Below are 15,346 nucleotides of genomic sequence, written 5' to 3' on the forward strand. Positions count from 1 at the left end.
AATACAAAAAATTTGAATTGGCCACCTGATATGAAGACGCTGCTTGCGCCCAATACCAGGGGACGCATGCAGCGTCATCAGAGGGACAGGCCAGGGACTAGAAGCGTACATTGAATAAATGTTATTGTTGTTTTACTATCACCTTAACTAAAGTCTGTTACAAACAATCAATGTCCATAGATAAGGGTAGAGGCGCTCCACAAAACCGTTGGTAAGCTGCTTCTCATACAAACACCTTTGCTGCTGTGACCAGGATAGATCCTTTTCACCTCAAAATAGCCAGTCATGCAATACCACAGCGCCAGGGATTATGTTGGTTACAGACAATCCAATCCAGGGCTGGAGCTACCATAGGAAAAAATGGGCAATTGCCCCAGGGCCCCAGAGCCTGTAGGGGCCACCAAGGTGTCCCTCCCCATCTTAACTGTTGCTCCCCAGGGACTCTGCAGTGTCTGTTAAGTTGGGAGGTGATTGGGGGAGGGTCAGCAGCCAGCTCAGGGGCCCAGGAGGGAAATTTGACTGCAACAAAGGGCCTCTAGTGAGTTTTTTTGGTCGGAGGTGTCTGTTAGTGGGGCCCCCAGGATAATTTTGCCCTAGGGCCCAATTGTTACTTGAACCGGCCCTGATCCAATCCACCTCCAGGGATAGCTCTTTCACTTCTGCATTCCTCCTATGTGACTCAATGCACCAAACAGAGAAGCAGAAAGAATGTTCCCTTTAGTGGATATATCAACTTTTATTTCGCCATGCAAGGCACACCAATAAAAGATAACAGGTAACTTACATCAGGAGGGTCCCATGCCAGTATAGGACCCCCTCTGGATAAATCGCTTCCCACCCTTGTGGTACTCTGAACTTTAGGAAAGCGATCCGCTCTCGTCCCGACTAGTTTCGGCCTTTCGCCGTCATCAGGGGATACGAGAGCGAGCAGGCTAGGGCACATATATATAGAAAATATTATGATTACCTTTCCTGGATGTGGCTGCTGTCACCAACCGGAGCGCCGAGCGCACTGAAGAGTACTTCCGGTCGGCGGCCATACTGGATCCAGTTTACGTCAATGGAACGCGTATGCGTTCCACCAGTATATCTATGCGGAGAGTATGCGGAAGAAACGTCGCAAAGGCATAGAAGTATAAACGTCGTTTGCGTACATGCGTACGACCCTACGTGTGACAGCAGCAACATAACAATAACAAAACCAAAGATTCATTGCAATATAAAAATGAATAAAACAAGATTACAGTCTTTACAATCACTGAATCCAATTGGATTGTAAAGACTGTAATCTTGTTTTATTCATTTTTATATTGCAATGTATCTTTGGATTTGTTATTGTTTAGTTGCTATAATAATTTTCGGATTGAGATTTCCTATTGCCGCTAAAAATGATTGCGCCCCCTTATTATACAGTGGGCACCACAAAAGCCACTAATAACATTGTCTCTATGCGGCGCCCTTTTTAACCGCTTGCCGTAAGTACCTTTTTTACCTGCTTCGGCTGTACGACAGCAAAATAAGACATTCTATCCGCAATATGTGGCCCTATAGGTAAAATGCATAAGCAAAAGCTTGTGATGTAAAGGAAGAACTATATGCACCCAATGCTATAAGCAAACTGTAAACGTTTTTTGTTGTTGTGGGATTTGAATTGGGGATCCATCACTGCAAGGCGAGAGTGCTGCGCACTATGCCACTGTCATAGCTCTCTTGGAGGGACAGTCCCTCTTTGGGAATCCTGTCCCTCTGTCCCACTTTCCTCCTCATTTGTCCCTCTTTCAGCATTGATTTACAGATCTTTGTACATATATGTATTTTTTTTTTACTGAAAAATGTGTTTCATTCCCATCCTTTAAATTGATATATTTCTTATTTTCAAATGTTAATATGAAGGAAAATGAGCCAAGATAGAAAGGATCAGTGTGATTTCCATTATAAAGTAACTTTTTTCTTATTAAATCTCTATAGTATGCATGACTAGGGGTGTGTCTGGGGCGTGATTAGGGGGTGTGGCATGGGCGGTATGGCCTCTGTGCTGCCCGTAGCATTGACAAAGGTTTTAACCCAATCCCACCTCCCCCCCCCCAATTTTTAAAAATCACTTGGATTCAAACTAGCAGGTCTGTTGACAGCCTATCTGCTTATGGATATCTATATATAGTAAGAGAAAGCTTTTGCAGTGCTGCAATAGTCTGACTGAAGAATGAATTCACCTGTGATGATGAATGCAGGTGTGTGTAAAATGGCAGAGCAAAGTACAGTGATTCAGTGGTGAGCTCGTTAACCTTTGGTAGTAAGACTTTTCATGTTTCCTGTTACAGGATTGTCAGTATGGATGACAAGCAGGACCTCCGAGGTGCCTCAATACATGAGTGCAGAGCTTGAAGACTGCATAGTACCCGGAAATGTGGGCGCCCAGGAAACCCAATAGTAGAATATAGGTAAGAAAAAGTGTAAAAAAGATTGAAAAATATTGGTGTTAAATACTATACTAGTACCATACTTTACTATAGCTAAACCTATTCTCACACTAAACCCACACACATCCAATACCTAACTTCAATCGCCCCCCTCCTACGGATGTCTTTAACCATCCCTGCCACCGCAAACCCCCTCACTCATGGCTAACCTTAACTACCCACCCCTTACAGCTAACCTAAGGACCTGTTTCCACTACACGCAGATTGGATGAAGAAAAACTGACTTCAATGAATGTCTATGGGCTTGTTTCCACTAAACGCGATTTTTCTGATGCAGATTTTCCCAAAGACATTCATTGGAGTCAGTTTTTCTGCATCCATTCTGCATCCAATCTGCGTGTAGTGGAAACAGGCCCTAATCTTCCCTGCCAGCTTCCTCCCCCATGGCTACCCTTAAGCTTCCCGACTCCCGATATTTATTGGGTGCCCAATTTGGACCCCTATGGCATCGCTAGCGGGTGCCTAAGTTTTCTGCTTCTGTAGAGACACCCCTGGAGCTCACCAAATTCTGAGTTTCCAGAAGATTGTCAGGCTTTGTCCCATTGCATACATGTTGGGAGATGAGATTTTGTGTTTCTGTTCTTAAAAGTGCAATAACAGCAATGCATGTTAGCCTACATCAACTTCTGAAATTCAAATCTGATTGGAAAATAGCTTATCGATCCACAGACAGAGAGCTGGTTTAGGCTAAACCAATCATCATCATAATTTCTGAATTATGTAAGAGTGATCACCTCTGCACACTTGTGAATATGGATCTCAGTCACCAAACACCTTACTCTACAATATGTGGGAGACAAGCATTTGCTATTGATCCTACACATATACATATCACTTACCAACATTTTGGTGTTGGATTTCCATGGATGTTTGGAGGTGGGACTTAAATTGCTTGTGTCTGATGAGATGGCTTCAAAAAAAGAGAACTTGTTGCCATCAAGCCTTTTTGGAGATGTTGTCTCCTTGCTGGGAAGATGTGATGTAGTTTGAGGTAAGTCAGTGACTCGTGAAGTGTAAGACGGCCTTGAGGAGAAGGTATTAGTGAAAACTGGCTCTGACATTTGTTGATGACGTTGACTGCTGCTGCCCTGAGTTTGCTCTGACTTTTGTTGACGACGTTGACTGCTGCTGCCCTGTGTTTGAAGAGGCTGTCTTGAGTTGGAGTTTGACGAAGTGACTGTACTAGTGAAGCTACTTGTAAACCGTGACCTATCTGAGTTGGTAGGCAAAGATCGGCGTTCTTCTGCAGGAACACGAGAAAGTCCTGTGGAGTGCAATGAGGATGAAGGACTTAAGGACGGTTGAACCCTGGATGTGCTATTCAGCTTGCTTGGTGACTCTGTCACTGGAGACGTCAGTGTTACATGCAGGTGGCTGGTTTCTTTACTTCTGCGGGGCGGCTCATCCTGGTCATTTTCCTTGTGTTGTTGATTATCCTGGAATCTGTGGAGTAGTTAGTCTTGAATAATAGGATTCAACAATGTAAGAGATATTTACTGCTTGGCAGTTGGAAAAAGCCGTCATTTCTCCTAAGGCAGGGAACACACTTAATGCAACAAGTTTCACAGACAGAAAACTGTCAGGACCATGGTAATGACATCACACTGTGGAAGGGGTTTCACCACAATATCAGCCATACAGACATCCCTGATGATCTACTGTATTTGAGAAAAGGTAAAGATTTTGCATGGGAAAGGGGGAATCAGCTATTGATTGGGATGAAGTTCAGTCCTTGGTTAGAGTTCCTCTTTAACCTCCTTGCCAGTCTAAAAAATCCGGCAAGGAGGCAGCGCCGCACTTTTTTTTTTTTTTTTTTTTTTTAAATCATGTAGCGAGCCAAGGGCTCGCTACATGATAGCCGCTGAGCGGCGGCATCCCCCTACCTACTCCGATCGCCTTCGGCGATCAGAGTATGCAAGAAATCCCGTTGAGAACGGGATTTCTTGCAGGGCTTCCCCGGTCGCCATGGCGACCGGGCGGGATGACGTCACCGACGTCATGGACGTCGTGACGTCAGAGGGAACCCCGATCCGCCCCTTAGCGCTGCCTGGCACTGATTGGCCAGGCTGCGCAGGGGTCTGGGGCGGGGGGGGGCGGCTCGGCGCGGCGGGTAGCGGCGAATCGGCGGCGAGCGGCGGCGATCGCAAGTTACAAGCAGCTAGCAAAGTGCTAGCTGCTTGTAACAAAAAAAAAATTATGCAAATCGGCCCAGCGGGGCCTGAGAAATCCTCCTGCGCAGGTTACCCCGAACTGTGTTCGGGATAACCGGCAAGGAGGTTAAACATTTACCTTGAAGTTGCAGTGAAATTCTGGGTTTCTGGTTGGTCTTCGGACTGGCTGGAGTTCTCGCCATCGCTGTCCTCAGAATCTGAAATAAGAAATTGCTAAATGTTTATCTTCATGTGGCATAACGGTCCCATGTTGTGTTAGGTTAAGGCCTGGTTCACATTAGCGTTCCCTGTCCGGATCCGCCTGATCGGATCCGGACCGTATACTGTACAAACGGAACCTACGTTCCGCATAGCAATGCAAAGTCTATGCGGACGTTCACATGCGTACGTTCCATACAGAACGGAGCCGGATCGGATCCGGACTCCGGACACTTTTCCAACATGCGCTATTTTTCGGGTCCGGATCATCCGGCCCACGCACCCGGACCGGAGCCTGACTGCACCATCCGGAAATAGAAACCTATGGGGAACGGAAAGCACAGAACACACAGGATACAAACACCTGACGTTCTACCCCACTTCCTATGCGTATTCTAGCGGCCATTTCGGATGGGGACACATGGGCAGCAGTGGAGCAGCAGTGACTAACGTGCTGGAGCTGTTGGCAGTATGTCGGAGGTGGAGGTGAGGCCTAAACAGCGGAGGACCTGATTCTACAGGTGCACCTTCTGCTGACCCCAACAATTTTATTAGTAATTTCGATGGATCCGGATGGCAGCTGATACATTCCTGATGCAAACGGACCGGATCCGGATCGGAACCGTACGGTTCCGATCCGGATCAGGTCCTGATCCAATCCGGTCCGTTTGCATGCCAAAACGCAAGTGTGAACGGGAACACTATTGCAAAAAGAAAGAAAATAGTAAAATTCAAAATATATACATATAAAAGTGTACATTTCTCTCAGAGTGAAATGCACTATAAAGTACCAATTTCCTATGGTGCTGTCACTTACAGTAAGCAGTAAAAATCTAACCAGTCTGACAGATTTTAGACTAACCCATCTTCTTATGGGGGATTCTTAGTATTTCCTTTACAAAAGCACTCCCTGAAAACCTTTTGGCTGGTGCTTCTAACAATTACTTACCCGACAACTGGTGGAGAACCCTAAACATGTTTCTGTACCATTCCCGGGGCTTGTCCACACTCTGGGGAAAAGATGAAAGAAGGTTAGACAACTAACCGTGCTGAGTCAGTGCCACAGTCACTGTTGACACCCCAAGAACACCACAATTTTTCACAAAAAAATTAACACAAAAACATATCCGTAAATACATTTACAAATCCAACTGCAATGTGGTACTGGACATATCAAAGAGGAACTTTACTGAATTTAACTTAAAGAGGAACTGTAAACAGAAAAAAAATCCTCTCAGCGATGTCCAGTAAAAATGCCTGGGACGAACCATTTTTACTCCTGGCAGAGTAACCGTTATTTTTTTCTTTATTCCAGTAGTTGTAACTGTTATACAGTGAAGGTTGTAACCACCTTTTTTTTACTGACTGATGTCATCTGAAGGTGCCCAATGCATGTGTGGAGAGAGAAGTGCAGTTAGAGAACTAGCTGAAGGAGGCTAAAAGTAGTTTGTATATACAAACAAAATTGAATGGTTGTTGTAAAGCAGTTTTAGTAAAGTAATTGTAGCAGGGTAAATGAATGGAGAATAGTGAGGAGCGCAATGACCTAATTACGTTTACGCGAAATGTCGCGTAATTCGCGAAATTAAGATTATGGCCATAATAGAAATTTTGCAAATTTCACAAAATTACATGAAATTTCGCGTCTATGGGAAATTTTGTAATTACAATAGATTTTTCATAAGTAGGATCATTTACTTAACACAAGCAAATCAGAATTTTGTGTTTAACACGAAAATCCTTCAGTTCTTGAAATTGTGTTCCAGTCCAGAGCCTCCTGATACATTTAAAGCGACAGCACTTGCAGGGACCTTTGCATCATCAGATATTGCAAAACCAAGTGTCATGATCACTAAATGCACCTTGACAAAGGGCTGGTGCACACCAGAGCGGTTCATGAGCGTTTTTAAAAATGCTTGGGGATAGAAAACCGCTTGGGTAATGTATTTCACTGGGATGGTGCACACCAGAGCGGCTCGTTTTTTCCACAAACGCAAATTCAGGTCCTGCAGCATTTTGTAGATTTCTGAGGCGTTTCTGCCTCAATGTTAAAGTATAGGAGAGTGAAAAACCGCTCTGAAAAACGCTAGATCAGAGTGGTTTTCCAGGCGTTTTGGTTACAGAAGCTGTTCAGTAACAGCTTTACTGTAACAATATTTGTAATCTGCTACACAAAAACCCTCCAAAAATTGCTAGGCATGTTTAGAAAACCTCTAAACATGCCTAGAATCGCTCTGAAATCTGCTTCAAAAACATCTAGCGCGTTGCGGATCTGCTAGCGGTTTTTGGTGTGCACTGGGCCAAAGAGCACGTCTTAGAAGTGGCTGCAGATAGAGCCTCCTGATACATTTAAAGCGACAGCACATGTAGGGTCCTTTGCATTATCATTAATTGCAATCGATGATTGACTTTCCTGAGTTTAGTCATTACCTAAATGTGCATAATTACTATTATTTTTGCATAATTACTATTATTTTTATAATTACACACCGAGCGGCCTTTTGAGTGTTTCTGCAGCCGCTTGCAGCTGCGGATACGCTAGGGTAATGCATTTCAATGGGGGTGTGCACACCACAGTGGGAGGCGTTTTGCAGAAACTAATTCTCCCAGGGTGAGGCATTTTTTGGATTGCGGAGACGTTTCTGCCTCAATGTTAAGTATAGGACAAACGCAAACCGCTCTGAAAAACAGCAGATCAGAGCGGTTTGCCAGGCGGTTTTGTTACAGAAGCTGTTCAGTAACAGCTTTACTGTAACAATATATGAAATGTACTACACTGAAATCCGCAGCAGCAATCCGCAAAATGGCTCAGAAAAATAAAAAAAAGCGTTTAAAAATCTGCTAGCATTTTGCGGATCTGCTAGCGGGTTTTGGTGTGCCCCGGACCTGAGAAATGAAATTATGTCCATTTTGTTAATTCAAATAACTTTGTTTCTGTAGAAGACATGAAATTACGAAATTTTGCAAGAGCGACGAATGCGATGAAACCCCGGCGCTGTTCCCACAATGTGTATGTACGTAATATGTAAGTTCGCGTTTACACATTACCTGTCCTGTGTTGCGGGTGCCCGCCTGTCTTCTGCTGCTCTTCTATTAGCTGCATAAACCACGCTGGCGTGCTATGCGGCAAGCACAAGAGTGTTGGGAAATGCACGGGCACTGCAACACAGGACAGGTAATGTATAAATGCACATTTACACATTACACACACACATACATATGTACAGTGGAGAGGCGGTGGACAAGGTGGGCTCGGCCAATTCCCAAGATTTCATGCTGAAATCGATCGGAAATCGGTCTGTGGTGTATAGGCAGCTGACAGATGTGTACCTAGCATTAGGGTAGCCATATTGCTAGCAATGATGGGCAGATTCGACCAAGAGACAAAACCCTCTCTAAGCGATATGGCTACCTTAATGCTAGGTACACACGTTGCAATTTTCTGACAGATTTTTCTGTCGGATCGATTATTTCCAACATGTCCAATCTGATTTCTGATCAATTTCCCATTTACTTCTATTGGAAATCCATCAGAAATCCGATCAGACATGTCAGAAATAATCGATGACTGTAAATCTGGCAGATAATTGCATCATGTGTACCTAGCATTAGTTGTCAGTCTTTCAAGACTGAAGAAAAAGACTTTTTTTCTGGACAGAATATTTACAGTGCTGAGTGGACCCCCTGTAGTGTAGGGGGTTGGGGAGGAGGAGGATTGTGCTAAAGGTATGTCTTTACAAAGGGAGAGGTCAACACCCACAGACAAATGACTGCAGAAGGGGAAACAAACAAGCAGAAGCCTGCATTTGTCAGAATGTGTTGTTTACTATGGGTAGCTGTGCAGCCTTGCAGCCCCCACCTCTCCCATATCAGCGTGTTTTACTCACTTCATCCCAGCTGGAAGTCCTCCCTTATCAGCTCTTCCTACAGCCCTACATTTCAGTAGCTCTATCTCTGCTCTGCCTGCCATGTGAGTTCACCGGAGATGCTGGCAGATGGGACAGAGATAACACAGAGATTGCAGGAGAGCTGTAGGAAGTGTGTGCTGAAAGCACAGGGCTTCCAGCTCCGATGAAGTTCCTTACACATACCAGCTGATCTGCAGGACGTGGGGCTGAGAGTGGCAGCCCAGATTCAGGGGGGCAGAGAGGAGGAAGATCTGTCACAGCAGCTGAGGCTGCAACATCGGCTGCTTCTGCCTCCCCTCGTGCACAACTACACATGTCCTTCCTTGATGACGGTGAGGACAACAGTTTTTTTTTTCTCTCCCAACTACTGCTGGTGATGTCACTACCCAGGGGGCAGTGCGCACAACTAATTTATACATCCGCGGAGGAAACTCATGGAGGGGGCGTGGCTTAGCATTTAAAGGTGAAATTCCAGCAAAATGCTGGCTTTATATGAGGAAATACTGGGGTTTCCCCCATAAATTAGGTATGGCTATCTGCTGGCAATGAGTTGTCTTTGATGTTACAGTACCTCTTTAAAGGAATACTGTAGGGGGGTCGGGGGGAAATAAGTTGAACTTACCCGTGGCTTGTAATGGTCCCCCGCAGACATCTTGTGCCCGCGCAGCCACTCCCCAATGCTCCAGCCCCGCCTCCGGTTCACTTCTGGAATTTCAGTCTTTAAAGTCTGAAAACCACTGCGCCTGCATTGCCGTGTCCTCGCTTCCCCTGATGTCACCAGGAGCGTACTGTGCAGGCCCAGTATGGTCTGTGCCTCCGCGGTACACTCCTGGTGACATCAGCGGGAGCGAGGACACGGCAACGCAGGCGCAGTGGTTTTCTGACTTTAAAGTCTGAAATTCCAGAAGTGAACAGGAGGCGGGGCCAGAGCAATGGTGAGTGGCTGCGCGGGCACAGGATGTCTGCGGGGGAACATTAGAAGCCCCGGGTAAGTTCAACTCATTTTCCCACGACCCCTCTACACAGTATTCCTTTAAGGATTTCAATGTCTTATATTTATACATTAGTTATTAAACAAGGTACACATGTAGGAGACCAATAAGGAAGGCATATGCCCCAAGCCACAAGAAACCACAATCAATATTTAAAATATCATCATTTTTATATATCAAAAATAACACACACACATATAATATAAATAAAAGGGACTGATGGTGGTTGATGAGGCCACCGATTCCACACACATACACCCACCTCACACTCATACAACCCCCTTCATGTATCAAAACTGGCTGAAGAAGACACATTTCCATAAGGTTCCCTGTTGGGACAAATTGAGTTGTTATAGAGGCAATTCAAAACCTCATATGGACAGATGGCAACAGATGATAACCTTCATTTACATTCCTAAATTTATCTCTATCTTTACTGCTGCCAAGGAGCACCACTTTGGAATGTTTATTTGTTGTATTTTCCGAAATGAGCAGAAACAACACCTGTTCTCCCACAGTGCCCTGGGGCAGAAGGCTAAATAGCCTAGGCTAATCGTCACGGGTGTGGGGCCAGGGGTGGTTGGCAGGGTTACATATATAATGCAATATAAGGCATAGATACAGCTCCAATATACAGCAATACATATAGTATGTGTTCTGATGCTGAAACCAGGATAATTAATGTAAAATTGGGTATTCTGAATATTGGATTACATTCTACTAGAAGTCATTGCAGTGCCTCTTATAAAGTCTCCAGCCTAATGCTAGGTATACATGATGCAATTTTCTGACAGATTTACTGGCAGATCGACTATTTCCAACATGTCCGATATGATTTCCGATCGATTTTCCATTCACTTCTATGGAAAATCGATCAGTAGTCATATTGGATATGTTGGAAATAGTTGATCTGACAGTAAATCTGTCAGAAAATTGTATCGTGTGTACCTAGCATTTGGCTGGAGACTTTATAAGAGGAACTACAATAGTGGATCCGCTGCCTCTGTCCATGTATCCATTGCTGTGGGTTGTAGCCTATTGTATGCTACTATTGTTATACCCGTTTCCTGTGCAGTGTTGGAAAAAGTTGTGCAAGACAGACAGGAACCTTGTGTTCTGTTACCACAACTGAGACAACCGATGCGGTGAAGATGAAAATATCTGAACTGAACGAATCCTATAGATAGCATGGAGTCCGTCGGCCTGTCCAGTTATCTGTTGATCTCCATTTGCACAAGACAGTCCGATTTTAAGTGCAGTGTGGACCAAACTTGTTTGGAACAAACTTCTTAGGCGCATGCGCGGACGCCAGAGCGGGAGGATGTGCCTCGCCTGAGCTCTGTAAGATCCAGGGGGTTTTCAGGCCGCTAGCACTAGCAAAACCGGCCGAACCAGATCCAAGCCAAACTCCACTCCCCGCAAAGTCAGTAAACTGCTTAGTACAATCCTCTCAGATCAACTCCTCCCTTCTTTCAAACCTGGCTTACGCACGCCATATTACCTGCCCATGGTCTCACCATGATGTTGCTTTGGCCGCATTCACTTCTATTCTCCCCAGAGTCTTTAGACCTAATTGGAGACTAAATGAATCTCTGCTCCTAAAGGATGTCATAGCTATTAAGATACATGCAGCGATCACAGAATACTTCAAAGCTAACGATAATGATCAAGCTTCTCCTGCCTCTATTTGGCTAGCTCATAAGGCCACAATTAGGGGCCAAATAATTAAATTAGCTTCTCAGGCAAAGAGAGCCAAATCTCTGACCATCCAAAATATAGATCAAAAAATACTGACCCTTACGCAGATAAATAGCCAAAGGCCTTCCCTGTACCTCAAAAAATCAATAGCTGACTTAAAACTCCAACTAGACATCCTTTTTACTGCCCAAACTTAGAAAGCCATCAGATGGTCTAAAGCTAGAACAATTCGACAATTAAATAAACCTAACACCTGGTTAGTTAGGAAGCTTCGCCTTCAACAAAACATTGATCAAATTTTACAAATTAGAGACTGCTTAGGCAAAATCACCTCTAATCCTGATACTATCACCCAAACTTTCCAGAAATATTACCAGAAACTATATTCTGACCCTAATAAAACCTCCCCTCATCCCTCCACAGACCAATTCCTGGATAGACACAGCCTTCCGTTCCTGTCCACTTCTGATAGCAACTCTTTGAGCCTTCCCTTCTCAGAGTGCGAAGTTCTTAAAGCTATCAAGAAGCTCAAATCAGGTAAGGCTCCAGGCCCCGATGGCTTTAGTGCCCCGTATTACAAAAAAAAAAATCGCAGATGAACTAGTCCAGTCTCTGACTAAATTATTTAATTCCTTACTGAAAGGCTCTAGACCTCCACCTGAGTTCCTTCAAGCGGCCATCACCCTAATCCCAACGCCAGGTAGAGATCCAATGTCGACTAAAAATTACCGGCCCATCTCTCTCCTGAACCTAGATTGCAAGCTTCTCGCTTCCCTACTAGCTGCCAGTTTAAATAACCTCCCCCCTTCCTTAGTACATAGAGACCAGGTAGGGTTTATTCCTACACGCCAAGCATCTGATAATATAAGAAAGATTCTAAACATTATTCACCACGTACATTCTAAAAAGATCCCGACTGCCCTCTTGGCCTTGGATATGGAGAAGGCTTTTGACACCATTAGATGGCTCTTAATGCTTGCCACCATTAAAAAATTCGGAATAGAAGGCAAATTCCTTCACCTGATCGCTAACCTTTACTCCATGCCCTCGGCCAATCTTAATCTCCCCTCTATCCATAATCATCCAATACAAATAGAAAGAGGCACAAGGCAAGGTTGCCCCCTGTCCCCGGCTTTTTGTGCCTTACGATTTTTATTTAGCACAGGCAATGCGTTTCGCGGGTCCAAGCCCGATTCATCAGGCCAATAAAAGTGCCAAATGAACAAGTCGATATGGCAAAGGGAGCCTCATTTTTTTCCTGCAAGGTGCTGAGACACCCCCACTACACTATATAATGGCTGAACTGTTTCGGAACCCTGATTTTGCCTCGGGTCTTGATCCTAATGCCTTCAAATGGTGGATAGATAGGGGCCTAATTAAAGTAGGAAATATTGTCTCTGCATTTAATGTGATGACGCTATCACAATTCAAGCAAGCCCACAATCTCCCCTCCACAGAGCTTTTTCGTTCATGGCAAATATTCCACTACTTATCCAAATTTAAATCTCAGGACTCATCTATAGGGTATACGTGGTTCGAGACCTGGTGCACATCTGAACCCTTAGAGGGAGGCTTTATTTCTATCCTATTTCAGTCACTACTTCGCCCTCCCACATTGGAGACTATTATTCCCGGATATATTAAAAGATGGGAAGAAGACATAGGTTCATCTCTCTCACCCGCTAGGTGGTCTAACTGTTGTCTCACTCTCACAAATGGTAGCCTCCAATATTCAATACTTGAAACATCTGTGAAACTTTTGTATAGGGCCTACTTAACACCCCTTTCAAATGTCTAAAATAGATCCAACCAAGAATCCCTCATGTTTCAGAGGTTGCAGAGAAATAGGCACCATTTGGCACATATGGTCGGTCTGCCCCATTGCTGCGAATTTCTGGCAAGAAATATGGCAAAAAGTCCAGTCACTCATCCAAATTAGATTGACTCTTAATCCATTTGTAGCTCTCTTAGGGGACAAATTACCAGGTATTAGACATCCTCAACATAGGCTCCTGCAATGTATTATGAGCGCTGCCAAGGTTCACTTAGCAGCTTCTTGGCTGCAACCTTCTCTCTCTACTATGGCTATGTACAATAAGGTCACCACTACTATGATCTGTGAAAATGTATTGGCCAAAGTCGAGAACACAATGTTGAACTTCCAGAGGACATGGACTCCCTGGATTACATCCCTCAATAGTCAGGTACTAGGTCCTACATTACTAACCTAATCTGTTAACACATTCAGATACTATCCACCCCTGGCATAATATCTTTCTACTTTGTATTATCCTATATTTCTAAGCTGGCACCGTGGCAATCCTATGTGATCTATAGGTTGAATACATTGTTCTATTTCTTTCTTTCCATTTTCAGTTCTTGCTACAATTTATTGTTGCTCACTAGAGTATGTTAAAATGTGATAACTATCGATTCTCTCCAGATATGTTTATTTGAAGTTATTCATGTGTTCTACTACCTTCTGTGTTCATCATCACCCCAAGGGGACCTACAGTATATACTATTGAATGTTCACTTTCTTTTGTGGTTATCAATAAAATGTTTTAAAACTGGAACAAACTTCTTAGCAAAGAGGACCCTAAATAGTCATAATTATGGGCAGCATTCACAAAGGGTTGATCGCTTAAAAAAAAATCAGCTCTATAAAATACCACATTCAGTATTTTAGACTTTTCTCCGAATTCTCAAAGATTTTCATAGGTGCGGAAGAAAAAAAAACCTGTTCAGTAACAGCAGAAGAGTGTGGAGCTGTCTCTGTTTTTGTTACATGCTGTTCCATGCAGTGACGGCAATACAATAGTAAAAGGCATCTCCAACATCCCTTTAGAATGTACATGTTTGCTATAATTCCTCTGCTCCCTCTTAATCTGTCCATTAGTCTTTCTTAACATTTTATTTTATTGCCACAGCTTAGATGAACTCCAAGAGACATTACACATGTCATTCTTAGGTGATTTCCCCACTAGCTCCTCCGCATCTTCAAACAGAAACCTAAAGGGTTAAATGCCTGGAGGGCTGCAGGGAAAACCTCTTTTGTTCCACTTAATCTCCGCTGCTGCCTGGGGATAGAAAAGCTTGTCCCCCCCCCTAGAAGGCTTCAGATCCTATCAGCAAAGAGACAGCCGCTTGCAGGAAACAGGGGCTGTTATTATTGGCTTCTTGCTTATGCCAGTCATGGAATATCCACTCTAAAGCATTGGGGAGGCTGGTTTTCAACACCTAAGAGCTATCGTTAATCAGCAAACATCCCTTTTGGCTTTACCGCATGCTAAGATCTTTGTGAATTGACATTTGCTGGCATTTATTGAGGTATTTACCACACAAATCATTAATTTCCCTCACTGCCCGGTAATTTCAGCTTCTCTTGCGGTAACATTGACATTTCACTAAATGATCGGAAAAGCAGCTGTTTTCTGCATTACCGCAAGCGGTAAAGCTTTGTAGATGCTGCCCATAGTGCACGTCTGGGGTTATGTATTTGTTGGGGACATTTGGGAATTTATTTCCAAATACACAAATAGGCTCTTCCCTCTCTTTACATACAATATGCTACAATGAGAACCCAATGCAGCACACCAACTTCAGAGAAAAGTCTTCAAAAACCAACACATTTATTATTGGATTATAAGAGGCCCATATTCTTCTGTTTTATATACAACAATGCAGACTGTTTGTAACTCCAAGCGCAGTACTTTGTCAAATGCCTGTCACGTGTTTCACAACCAGAGGCCGCTTCCTCGGGGGCAATGAAAATCGTACATACAATCAGACCTGTGTGACCATTGGTCTCGGCAATCTGCCGTGCTCTCCAGCTCGTCTTAATGTGATGGACACATCGCCTAAATGCAGAACAAGCGCTGCGGAAATTTGGGCGCCCA

General features: G+C 44.0%; 1 protein-coding gene across 7 annotated transcripts in view; it reads right to left on the reverse strand.

Annotated features, from left to right (window-relative positions):
* SORBS3 (sorbin and SH3 domain containing 3) overlaps window positions 1–15,346 on the reverse strand; it is a 101,629-nt gene that overhangs the window by 69,975 nt on the left and 16,308 nt on the right. For 6 of the 7 annotated variants that reach the window (XM_068274676.1, XM_068274675.1, XM_068274680.1 and 3 more), the window contains 3 exons: window positions 5,799–5,859; window positions 4,770–4,848; window positions 3,320–3,923 (listed from right to left, as the gene is read on the reverse strand). In XM_068274676.1, coding sequence (XP_068130777.1) covers window positions 3,320–3,923; window positions 4,770–4,848; window positions 5,799–5,859 — 744 coding nt within the window. Of the gene's footprint in view, window positions 1–3,319; window positions 3,924–4,769; window positions 4,849–5,798; window positions 5,860–8,940; window positions 9,080–15,346 lie in introns of those variants that run through there. The other variant, XM_068274678.1, reaches the window with a different exon arrangement.

Source organism: Hyperolius riggenbachi, chromosome 3, assembly GCF_040937935.1.
Source record: "Hyperolius riggenbachi isolate aHypRig1 chromosome 3, aHypRig1.pri, whole genome shotgun sequence".
Lineage (NCBI taxonomy): Eukaryota > Metazoa > Chordata > Amphibia > Anura > Hyperoliidae > Hyperolius > Hyperolius riggenbachi.